We start from the raw sequence: 11,642 nt of genomic DNA on the forward strand, positions 1-11,642 counted from the left end.
CATATAGTGTAGCGAGAGCGTTTCCCCGTGACGTAAAGCTCAAGTAGTCTTTTAGTGTAATTAATGCTATCAAAAAAAACAAGCATCCACACTTAGCCACTTTATCTGCTGCAAAGTTCGCCTCACGATAAGTGTGAACGAACCTGATAGAATTGTACAAACCCCTCGCTTCTGTTCACCTTTTCTTTGTTATTTTTTCAAAACTAGTAGTAAAATACTAGGTGATCAAACTTGGACTACAAAAACTCCATTCAAATGTTGGGATCCATTAAAACTCCATATTAAACAAAATTGATAAAAAAAACTCCAAATTTTTAAATATTGATACAAAAACCAAAAACCAAATTTGGTTTCATCTTATTTTTGCCTATTTTTTTTAATCATGAAACCAAAAATTTTAATGATGAAACGGTAAGTTTATGACGAAACCAAATTTTGGTGGTACTGTTTCCGGTTAGTGATGGTGTTGGTTGGTGGTGGTGCTTTTTATGGTGATGGTAGTGCTAGTATTTATTGGTGGATGTGGTGTTGGTTGCTAGTAGTGGTAGTTGATGGTGGATAGGGTGGTGGTGGTTGGTGATCGTAGTGGTTGGTGATGATAGTGTTGGTATATATTGATGGTGGACATGGTGGTGGTGGTTGGATATGGTGGTGGTGGTTGGTGATGGTAGTGGTGGTGATTGGTGATGGTAGTGGTGGATATTGATACAAAAACCCCAAGTATTCATATTATTTGGGGTTTTTGTGTTACTTTTGTTTTGATGAGTTTTTTGTGGATGGATAATGACACCTTTGGGGTTATAACTCACGACACGTTATCTTTTTATATTTTGATAGGCTAAAGCCGGACCCAAACCCCTACCCAAATCCAGCCAATTGGACTAGTCCCCACTACTAGATCCAACCACGCCAAACCCCTCTGTCCATCTTTGTTACTAGTAGTATAATCTTAGCAAATGCGGTGAAAATAAAATGGCGGTGACTAAATACAACCCATGGTTGGGTTAAATACAATCCAAATTGAACAAATATGTTTTAATTAAATACAACCCAGTCCAATACAAACAACAAAATATTTCAGCATTTAGGATTTTAGGGTTTCACAATCACTTGCAAATTATGTCGTGGAGAGTTCATATAGGGAATTGAGATATCAATAATCAATCAGAATTCGCGATTATACCGTAGAGAGTTATAAGTAATATACAGGTTTTTTGAAAAATGAGTAGTTATTTTCACTACTGTCGGGTTCAAACAAATCTAATTTTGATTGAATTTAGATTCAATCAGAGACGTTAGAATCAAACAGTTTTGATCAACCTCTGTTTTACTGTCATACCTTAATATAAGATAAATCATATCCTAGTGTTCATCTTCCATGAACAGAACACTATGTTCATCTTCCATTAATATAACATTAATCAACCCTGTATACGGAAGAAAGAGTAGAAAGAGTAGAGACCCGTTTGGCATACGGGTTGTATTTAGCACTTTGGTTTGGTAAAACAAAAAATTAAAATATGGATTGTATTTAACCTAAATGCGGGTTGTATTTAGTTACTGCCAATAAAATTTCTGGTAAAAAATAATTTATACTGGGTTGTTTGCAGAATTCACAATTTCCAGGAATTTATAATCCCATGGGATTACAAATTCTGGGATTCATATAAATTCCTTGTGTATTTGGTAACTCAACTAAAATTCATAGGATTTATAAAGTTTTCTTGTATTAAAGTTTTCGTACCTTTTGGCATTACCCTAAAATCTTAAAATTGCATATATATGAGATTTAAAGTTAAAAAAAAGTGGGTCCATAAATCCCTTGATAAGTTTCCCAATAAATCTTAGAGGGGAGGGGTCGGACTCCATATGTAGGATTTGCTGGAAAACTGAATCCCGTAGAAAACGTGATTCCAAAAATTCGGACAACCAAAGATACAAAGAGAAACATAATTCTACCAAATCCCTCGAACCCATAAATTCCACCTTTAAAATTCTACATCCAAACCCACCGTTAATACAACGGTCTTACCGGAGGACGACGGTCTTACAGCTTCCGTTAATACAACGCTCTCAATCTTTTTGTTTTCTCTCTTAATCTCTCCTTTCTATTTCTTTGTCAACTTTCTTCTCTCTCTCTCTTTCTTTCTAGTCTCTTCTTTGTCGAGGAAGTATGACCAGTTCTTCCGCTCCTTCTCGCAAGGTTTATCATCATCATCATCATCATCATCATGCCCTAATTATCTAGTTTTTGTTCCTCTAGATCTCTTTTTATTGATTTTTTGTTCTCATCCAAATCTAATCTGTTTTTTTTTCAAACTATGTGCGTGAGTAATAGGCTGCTTTGAGTAAGATCGCTTCCAGTAGGCTTCAAAAAGAATTGGCAGAATGGCAACTTAATCCTCCATTCGGGTTCACACATAATGTCTCTGATAATCTTCAAAGGTTGAATAATTACAACAACATAGGGTTCATCTCTAATTTTGATTTTCTAGTCTTCTCTTTTTCTTTATTATTATTATTATTATTATTATTATTGTTTTTTTTTGTAGTATAATTTTATCATTAATGTTTTTCTTTTTCATGAAATAGGTGGGTTATTGAAGTGAATGGAGCTGAAGGAACTTTATATACTGATGAAGTATACCAACTTCAAGTTGATTTTCCTGAGCATTACCCTATGGAAGCTCCACAGGTGAACAAAAAAGCAACTTCAATAATTGATTTTGTGTTTATGTTTTCTAGGTTTTCTAGGTTTTTTTTTTTTTGTTTTTTTACTTGATTAATGGTTTTCTTATTCTTCTTTGGATTGGACAGGTTATTTTCTTAAATCCAGCTCCCCTACATCCACATATTTACAGCAATGGCCACATATGTTTAGGTAAAGTTTTCCTATTTACTTTCCATCTTAATTGTTTTAATTGCAATGTCTATGATTGAGGACTCCAGCGAAAAATTATTCAAGGGAAATGTTAGACAATGGGGTTAGCTTTTTGTTTGCAAGCTTAGTAGCTGGACGACAAGGTTTAAAAATCTATGAGTTTATAGTAAATGGATATTCTTATTTTTCATCCTCTCTTTTGGTTTCTGCATCTGTCTTTATACATGGATATTCTAATAATATTGGACCTTCAATGTTGTAAAAGTAGAAAATTTTGCTATGAATTCACTCACTGAATAAAACTATTAAGTAATGACAACTGTATTTGCGGTGGAGGTTAGTCCTTATTTGCATCTTCCTGCCCGAATCATGGCGTCATTGGCGTGTTTTTGTTCTAATTACTATTTGATAAAATTTTCGTTGAATTATTTCTTTTGGTGTCAAAACCCATGTTTGAAAACTGATCTGAGTACTTGTCATCCAAGCTTCTTCGAGGTATTGCTGATTTTATATTTATGTGCGACAGAGACATCATTCCAAATTTTGCACTACATGACGAAGGATGAAAACAATACAGTAAATTTTGTCATCCCTTACCCTCATACAGCAAGGATTAAAAGAAACACTAAATTTATGAGATAGCAAAGTGGAAGAAAATCAAACATTTCTTTCCATGGGCATGCAAGAAATTTACTGAAGTAGGGAGGCCTTGTTAACTTTTCCTGAAGGTCTATAGTAAGAATCAAATAATATACTTAATTTGGCTTAAAAACTTAGAGATGGGTTAATGTAGTTGTAGTCTGTGAGATTACAAAAACTGTGTTGCTCAAATGTTATTCACTATTTCACTTCTTCTCATGAGCATTAGCAGTATATAGATCACCTTATTGTTGAAACAGGCAAGTATGAGCCAGTACTTATGAGAACCAGTCTAAACATAAATTGACAAGGAATTCACAAGATTCTTGCATAAGAAGGACAAAGCAAGAGATATTTTAATTTCTTGGAAGTGAAGTTGAACTGATATGCTCTTAAACTGACACTTAAAACTCTTTTTGTCTATGTAGATATCTTGTATGATTCATGGTCCCCTGCCATGACTGTTAGTTCCATCTGTATAAGTATTCTCTCTATGCTCTCAAGCTCACCTGCAAAGGTATAACGCTAATGATATTAGATTTCTGAAAGCTTATGATCTTACTTTCTTTCTCTTTTTATTCCGTCTCTTACTGGTTTGCTTGGATTTCGAATTTGTGCAGCAACGACCTGCAGATAATGACCGCTACGTGAAGAACTGTAAGAATGGTAGATCTCCGAAGGAGACAAGGTGGTGGTTTCATGATGATAAAGTGTAAAACGTAGAACAGGTTGAGTCGGTCGAAGAAGGTGGATATACTGCCTGCTTCTTAAATGAAAAATGAAAACAAAAAATATAAAGTAAAGAGGGATTATAGAACACCACCAACCATCTCAGAGCCCGATTGCACAGTTGGGTTCTAGAGCAGAAGTTCTATGAAAACTGTTACAGATTTGAATTGCATCTGGCATTTGTAAAGGAGAGTTTTTGTTCGTGTCAATTATGTGCTGGTGTGAACAAATGGCATGTGTGGTGTTCAGGGTTGTTTAAGAGTTTGTCAAGATATTTGAGCACCTTAATTTGAGCTTTTTTCTATCCAATTCTCTGTGAATGTTTCCTTTTCTAGTTGATGTAATTGATCCATCCCATCCATTCCCTTCTTCTTTTAATTTTTACCAGTAGTAATAAAAGTATTACGTAACGAGAAAGAAAAAAAAGAAGACAATGGATGAACTTTGTACAAGCCTCTAGAGTATGTTTAGTCTAATCCAACAATGGAGGAATTTTATACAATCTTATGGGAACCAGGGAGAGCAGAGAAGGTGATAGTATAACAGTGATTAAGAAAAAGTTCCTCCCTACTTGGCAGTCCTCATTCTCATAGCTCCTTCGGGAATAGAGATCGTTGATTTTCTTCGGGTACCCCATAATCTCTGCTACTATGGATTACCGAGGAAGAGAGGTTTATGCGGACAATTTTGATATGTCAGGATACTGTTTCTTCAATTACTATCAGGCAACGGACTTGGTTGCACTGGGTTATAATGCTATGAAAGTTGTAGGAAGTGGGAAGTTCTTGAACCATGGAAGGAACCCAAAATTACAGTACTTGAGTATAGCTTATATAGGTGGTGGACTGGTGACGAGGACATAGGATCTGAATCTTTTCGCACAAAAGAGTATATAGTAGGAGAAGCGTTCAAAAGTCTCGTACCAAACATTGAAGTCATCGCCGATTCTTCGTTAATGGTAGTCACCATTTTATCCAACAAGAGTGCCCAAGAAGTCGCCCAGCGGAATTCTGCCATTCCTCTGCAAACACTCTGTTGCATAGAAGTATTTGGTGGTGTTGTTGCATGGTATGTTGGCATGAATATCAGTTGTCACTTTGTCAGCTTTAATTTTGTGCTCAAGGAAAGAAGAGAATATAGTAATACATAGCTGAGTCTGTATCAAAATTTCATTTTGCAAATGCGGTTTCGGCAATTACAAGGTACTACATCACTAGCAGAAAGCCAGTGAATAAACCATATACATTTTATTCTTTCTTTCCCTATAAATTGTTTCCTTTCATTGTTAAAAAGGAATTGTATACATGCTGCTAAAAATATTTTGGCAAACCAATGAAGCAGAAAACACCTCAATCTTTCCTTCTTGCACGCTTAAAGATGTTGAGGACGTTCTCGTACACAACAAATGTTATTGAAGCGGCAGGGACATTTTTTAGAAGATTTGACGTGATGCCTTTGTAAAAACCAGGAAACCCCTCAAACCTGGAAAAGCAAGAAAGCAGAACCTGAGACAACCAATCTGAAAGATGGAGCAGTATTTAGGGGTAATGGCCCTTCTAAGGCGACAAAAATCTTACCGCACAGTATCCTTTACAACGTGCCAGCTGCTCATGTATTTTGGGATTCCATCGTTACCAGGTCGTTGCTGCACAGGACAAGTGATACAGCTATAATAATTGCAAGAACAAAGGGACATTAAATGAGGATAGATGTCTCCAGAGCAAAGGACTTTTAGACTAATGCCATGGTCATGGTTTCCCAAATTCTTTCAAGGCGGACCAATAATGCCACATGTGTTTTTTAAGCCTCTAAGAGGGATACGAGTTTTTCCGTTACAGTTTTCTTTAAAGAATGGCTCGAGGGAGTATTTTTTTAGAAAGGCAAAATATCCTTTCTTTTTGGGGACTTTGATCAAGTTAACCTCATGAATGAACGGTTTATATGTCAAGGATCGGTAAATCATTTACTCCTTCCTAGTCATTTTGAAGAAGACGTTATTGGTTTAGACCTTGGTGATGGTTTTAGCTTTTCCTGGATTCAACAATGTGATCATTCATAACAATCAATACAAATCATCAAAACTGTGAAAGGAACAAACTTGCGTACCTGTATTCGTGCTCTAATAACCTAAAATAACAGATAAACTACAGTCAGCTACATAAAGATGACAAAAGCAAAAGACACAAGTATATATTGAGAAATGAGAAAAGACCGCCTGCCTGGTAAGGATACGTCAGAAGCATAGCAGATACTTTAGAAGATGCCCCTAACATTCCGTAATCAATTGAATTCTGCATAACAAATAATGGACTTCGATATTATTATCCTTAAACAGATGAACTTCAAGAGGAACCATAGTGAATTTTTACGGAATATCAGAATCCAAATTCACAAAACATCATATAAAAGCCAGTTGCACCAATTACGGGGTTCGAAATTGGATGGTCATTCTTTCTATTTGTTCGCAGTTGCTCAAAAGGATTTAGTTTGCAGTTTTCCTCAGTAAGGCACTAAAAAGATATTTTCTACTTCTGCAAATGGATGTTTTTTCTTTCAAATTCTTGTGCTGTTAAACTTCCAACATAATCTATGACTACATAGATATAAACACATAACTAGGCAAAGCCGTTAATAGGCATAAAATAAAATCAAAACTGAATTATCTGATCAGGATCATTTAACAGTAATAGCAGAGGGTAGCAGCAGCAAATATTATTTCGAGAAGATTTACCAATAATTTATCATCAGGGATGTTAGTTTTGCCTTCTTTACCCTTAAAGCCAAGAAGAAGTTTACGGAGCTCCTCATAAACAGTGAACTGAATAGCACCATGAGAAACCTGCTGAAGCAATCACACACCAAGATAGGTAATTTTGCTAATAAGTCTACTCGTATTATTGCAAATTGTGAACAGAAAATGGAGAACTTGAAACCAAGTTGCAAATTTTAAACGCCGCAGGGGAATATAATATAACAAACGCCAAATTATTCATGAAATGATCGTATCAACTAAAATTCATCATAAAGAACAATTACATAATAATAGTAGCTTACAAGCAAGAGCCCTGGTCCCATCCCTTTATATAGGGCAGACACTCCTTCCTCTCTCAATATGGTTCTTAAGGCATCTGATATCACAAAACATGTCCAAAAAAAATTGATAAATTTCTGGATTCACTCTTTAATATCACAAAAACCAGATAGAATAAAACATGCTCCAACACTGAAAGATAAATAGATAACTGAAGATCAGAACAGATGCTACACACCCACTTAACAACTTTAACAAACAAGAATAAGAACGAACCGTAAAACCCGGAATAAGGCCTAGTTTGATGAAGCGGTGTTTGAAGTTGTAATCTTGTTTTAACAAGCCAAATTGGATTCGTGCACAAACATACCTAAAGTTAAAAAGATGATATTATTCAGTAGGGCGACCATATATGTTCTTGAACTAATGAAATTGATTATAACGAGGAACCTTTACCAAACCACCAGCTTCAGCTGCAGAAACAAGATGATACCCGGCAGTCAGTTTTTCACTTCCACCTTTAGAGTACCGTTGTTTAGCTCTATTGTAGCTACAGTATAGAAAAAGATCAACTAAACAAACACTCCAAAACGAAGAAAGAAGGGAAAAAAAAGAACGAAAGAAAACCCAAGTTTAAGTATAAACTTACAAGAAGAAATACAAACCCCATGAAACTGTTGACCCAAGAACTGCTGGATGAAAACCTGCATAAAGCCCCTTCAAGCCCTCGGTTCGACCAATAGTGAAAAGAGCATTTACAGTGTTCTTATAGAGTGGAATATGGGTAACTCTTCCATCATTTACTGATAAACAAAAAATATCAATTGATTAATCAAAATGAAAGCAAATATTGTATTAAAGGACTGTTTTAGAGGGTGATGTAGAGAATACCTTGAAACCTAGTACGAACAACATCAAGGGGATGAAGAGATGCAACAGTAGTGAATCCAGCAACAGCTCCAGAAGCTGCTTCTTCCCATTGCCAATGCCCTAGATTTTTACTCATCCCGGACATTGTTTCACTTTCCCCTCTATCTTTTGTTCTTCTACAGAGAGGGAGATCGAGAAAACGGAATTACTGGAAAAGTCTATATATTGAAGTTACTAGATGACCACTCTCATGGTGGGTGACCAACGACGAAACAAATGCTCATATGCAGAAAAACATTCAACTTGCAGTAATAGCACTCTGGCATATTTGGAAGACAAGGTGCCAGCTAGTATTTGATAATATTCGCATTCCTGTTGTAACTCTGTCCCTGCAGGTGAAGAAATTTATCTCTGACTGGGACAACAGTCTATCCTCAATGTCTATTAATGGGCGGAATGTACAGGGCAGGACAGACAGGAACATTAGCTGGACTGTTCCTATGCAAGCTTCAAAAAGGATTGTAATAAATGTGGTCTTGGTCTAATAATGAGGTCTTTTGCAGGTGAATGTGGAGGTGCAGCAAGCATTCCCTTAACAGCTTTTGATGAAGAGCAGGCTGAAGCTCTAGGTGCTTTGCAGGCAATCATATGAGCAAAAGGAAATAATATTGATCACCTACATCTGGAGGGTGACAACTCAATGTGATAGCGGCGTTGAATGGTTCTACGGCTGTGAAGTGGACTACGAGCTCAGTTATTGAGGATATTTTAGTTCTTCTTTCTTCTTTTAACTCTTGGAAATGTAGCTATGTTCCAAGGGAAGCAAATAAAACGGCTCATCTATTAGCCAAGGAAGCTTACAATGCTTCAAATAGTTTAGTATTATCAGCTGATTCTGATTTTCCTATGTGGTTAAAATCCTCTCTAGAGGAAGACAGTGTTTCCTAATTTTCATAATTCAATGAATCTCTTTTCCTAGTAAAAAAAAAAAGACGAAGAAACAAATGCAAGAACTCTTATGTGCATCAAAAGCAAACAAAAACTAAGTCTACTAACAGTAAAAGTAACAACACAAACACCAACTCCATTTGCTCTTGCATAACCCGCACTAGCATAACAAACATCAAGTTCGTTGCAAACTGAATCTTTTGTTGTTTCATTATACTGATCCTCTTCACAATCAACATCAAGTCCCACCACAGTTGTAACCAAGTTCAAATCATTTCAAGATCCAAGTCTTAGGGCTAAATGTCAAAATCCAACACCAAGCAGAAGCTAAGCTTGAATTGTGAATCTTGAAAAACTGTTTTAAGTCTACAAGCAAACCATCAAACAGGATAGCTACATACTTCTTCATTAGCGAGAAATGAGATATGGAAAGTAAATATGCTTTCTTCGACATTCCAAAACATGGAAAAGTACTAAAAAATATATAATCTATTCGTAACATACACAAAATCATTAACATACCCACATCTCAATATCAAATCAGATCATACCTTTACCAGAAATTAGGGTTACAAATTGAATATCATTCAATCAGAGTAGAAATTAAAAAACACCATCATACCTTGTAAATTAGATCATCATCAATTTCTATTTCCGACCAATGATGTGTTGCTGAAGAACTTGGTAGGAGTGAAACTTGTAATTCAAATTTCTAACAGAAGGTCTTTTTGTGGTTTGAACTTTTCAATTTTTATGCGAAAATTTCATTCGGGCGGAAATAACGGCTGGGCCTTTGGGTGAATTATTGGATGTGTGCAAGTGCACGTGTTTCTTTTCCTTTTTCATTTTTTTTAAGTATGGCTGCTAACAGGGTAACAATCTGCTTCTTTCCACCGGTTTTCCTAAACAAAGTTTTTTCCTTCCTTTTTCTTTCCTGTTCGGACCTAGATTTACTTAGATTTAACCTGAGATATCAAATAGATATGGGTTTGTGTAATTATTATTTCCTATTTTCAGTACAAAATCACAAAATAATTGTGATTTTAGGTTAAGTAAAACAGAATTGCATTATAGAAATCAGTTGCATATATTTTTTTATTCTCAGTTAGTTTCAATGTAAGTTATTGCCATATATCTTTTCTATGCACTCTTAGAGTGATTTATCATAGTCCGAAGGGCGTTTACATCGATTTCTGCAATCGCTTCAAATGGATTGAAGACGATTTACTCTGTCATGACGTGGGTCTGCGTTTCCATGAAGATCGATGGCTACAGGTTCTAACGTGATGATGATGTACCAGTACTGCGCGTATTTCTCTCCTTTTATGAGAGATTTCAACCTTATTGAAGAAGAAGAAGAAGAAGAAGAAGAAGAAGAAGAAGAAGAAAAAAAAAAGACAAGTTTAAATGGCAGAATCATAAGTCAAATGCCATCCCCTAAATATCATTAGTTTCTTATATGAAAATCATGTTTTTGATATCTTTATTGTATTACTATGTTCCTGTTTTTGTAATACTTGATTATGTAATTTTTAATGTTTTTCATTTCTGATGTATTTGATCCAGATTCTATGAAATTAATAAATTTACTCCTCCAAAAGAAAAAAAATGTTTTTTTCTTTTTTTTTTCAAAATACGAAAGATAGAAATTTTATTGAAATAAGAGGAGAGTTATTCATATTCATCCCTTTGGATACATTGTGATATCCAAACAGGGAAAGAAGATGACCCTTCTCCCTCAGAGGTTATATCTCTTCCATGTTTTGCAAGCTTATGTGCAACATGGTTAACATCTCTAACCACATGTGTGCATTTCCAACTATCAAAAAAAATTAAAATACTGTCATAATCAGTAATCAAGTTTCTTATGGTCCACTTTATTGCATCTAATCTACCATTTAAAGCACTAATAACATTTAAGCAATCATCCTATAAATGTACATTTTGATGTTCTTTTTGCCTTGCCCATAATGCAGCTTCCAACAGAGCTTTTGCTTCAACCTGTTCTGGATTAATCCAATACCCACTGACTTAGTAACATCATCATATGCAGCATCACAGTTTCTCTTTATATATGGATTTTCAGGTTTCTCCCGTTCTCTAGTGGTTTGCATAATATTTGGAGAACACAATTATGCTACTAGAACTAGTTATTCTATTACAATCAGCATAAACAGTTATGGTACCAATTTTCTTGGTGGAGTACCATTCCAACGCAAAGCATGTTTTGTCTTATTTGAAATTTGGTACAATTCCAAGTAAATAGGTACCCATGTGTTTGAATCCAAAAAAACTCATCGTTTACTAGTACAATAGATTGAATATCGGCGGAGTTCTACTCTCTCTTTCTCCTTGTGAGTAAGAGGGTGATAGTAGTTAGGTACACGTGTAATAGGTGGTTTGGATAATTTTTGTATATGGTGAAAAAGAGAGGATACCATGTACACCGCAAACTTTTTATTCGGAAACTGGTATGGAAAAACGTGTCACGATCAGTAGCAGAGATCAACAGTAAGATCCAATACATGGTATGTAGACAAGTTT

At 35.4% G+C, this 11,642-nt stretch overlaps 2 protein-coding genes across 6 annotated transcripts; one reads left to right on the plus strand and one right to left on the minus strand.

The window, feature by feature from the left end:
• The first annotated feature begins 2,045 nt into the window (after window positions 1–2,045).
• On the plus strand, window positions 2,046–4,583 carry LOC113349812 (ubiquitin-conjugating enzyme 15-like). 2 transcript variants are annotated; one of them, XM_026593853.1, is made up of 6 exons: window positions 2,047–2,203; window positions 2,339–2,445; window positions 2,593–2,695; window positions 2,818–2,881; window positions 3,949–4,037; window positions 4,141–4,583. In XM_026593853.1, the coding sequence occupies exons 1-6, from the start codon at window positions 2,174–2,176 to the stop codon at window positions 4,234–4,236; spliced, it is 489 nt and encodes a 162-aa protein (XP_026449638.1). In that variant the 5' UTR covers window positions 2,047–2,173; the 3' UTR covers window positions 4,237–4,583. The 2 variants fall into 2 exon arrangements, with proteins under 2 accessions (XP_026449639.1, XP_026449638.1); XM_026593854.1 differs by lacking the exons at window positions 3,949–4,037; window positions 4,141–4,583 and adding an exon at window positions 3,408–3,840 and having other exon boundaries at window positions 2,046–2,203.
• Window positions 4,584–5,396: 813 nt separating this feature from the next.
• LOC113354263 (folate transporter 1, chloroplastic-like) lies at window positions 5,397–9,858 on the minus strand. Of its 4 annotated transcripts, none has more exons than XM_026597657.1 (11): window positions 9,721–9,858; window positions 8,172–8,326; window positions 7,946–8,083; window positions 7,737–7,753; window positions 7,557–7,650; window positions 7,286–7,377; window positions 6,981–7,088; window positions 6,469–6,540; window positions 6,356–6,376; window positions 5,827–5,894; window positions 5,397–5,731 (listed from the first exon to the last, which is right to left on the minus strand). In XM_026597657.1, the coding sequence occupies exons 2-11, from the start codon at window positions 8,293–8,295 to the stop codon at window positions 5,599–5,601; spliced, it is 867 nt and encodes a 288-aa protein (XP_026453442.1). In that variant the 5' UTR covers window positions 8,296–8,326; window positions 9,721–9,858; the 3' UTR covers window positions 5,397–5,598. The 4 variants fall into 4 exon arrangements, with proteins under 4 accessions (XP_026453442.1, XP_026453441.1, XP_026453440.1 ...); XM_026597656.1 differs by having other exon boundaries at window positions 7,304–7,377; window positions 7,737–7,830; window positions 7,930–8,083; XM_026597655.1 differs by having other exon boundaries at window positions 6,981–7,091; window positions 7,304–7,377; window positions 7,737–7,830; window positions 7,930–8,083.
• Between the last annotated feature and the right edge of the window lie 1,784 nt (window positions 9,859–11,642).

This window comes from Papaver somniferum, chromosome 2 (genome assembly GCF_003573695.1).
Source record: "Papaver somniferum cultivar HN1 chromosome 2, ASM357369v1, whole genome shotgun sequence".
NCBI lineage: Eukaryota > Viridiplantae > Streptophyta > Magnoliopsida > Ranunculales > Papaveraceae > Papaver > Papaver somniferum.

Excerpts from the sequence above, each read along its gene's own strand:
- LOC113349812 (XM_026593853.1), top strand. The coding sequence starts at position 2,174 with ATGACCAGTTCTTCCGCTCCTTCTCGCAAG. Across the intron at positions 2,696-2,817 it reads ACCCTATGGAAGCTCCACAG|GTTATTTTCTTAAATCCAGC; the intron begins GTGAACAAAAAA and ends TGGATTGGACAG. Across the intron at positions 4,038-4,140 it reads TCTCAAGCTCACCTGCAAAG|CAACGACCTGCAGATAATGA; the intron begins GTATAACGCTAA and ends GAATTTGTGCAG.
- LOC113354263 (XM_026597654.1), bottom strand. The coding sequence starts at position 8,295 with ATGTCCGGGATGAGTAAAAATCTAGGGCATTGGCAATGGGAAGAAGCA. Across the intron at positions 7,651-7,736 it reads CAGCTGAAGCTGGTGGTTTG|GTATGTTTGTGCACGAATCC; the intron begins GTAAAGGTTCCT and ends TTTTAACTTTAG. Across the intron at positions 5,895-6,355 it reads TTATTAGAGCACGAATACAG|CAACGACCTGGTAACGATGG; the intron begins GTACGCAAGTTT and ends TGTCCTGTGCAG.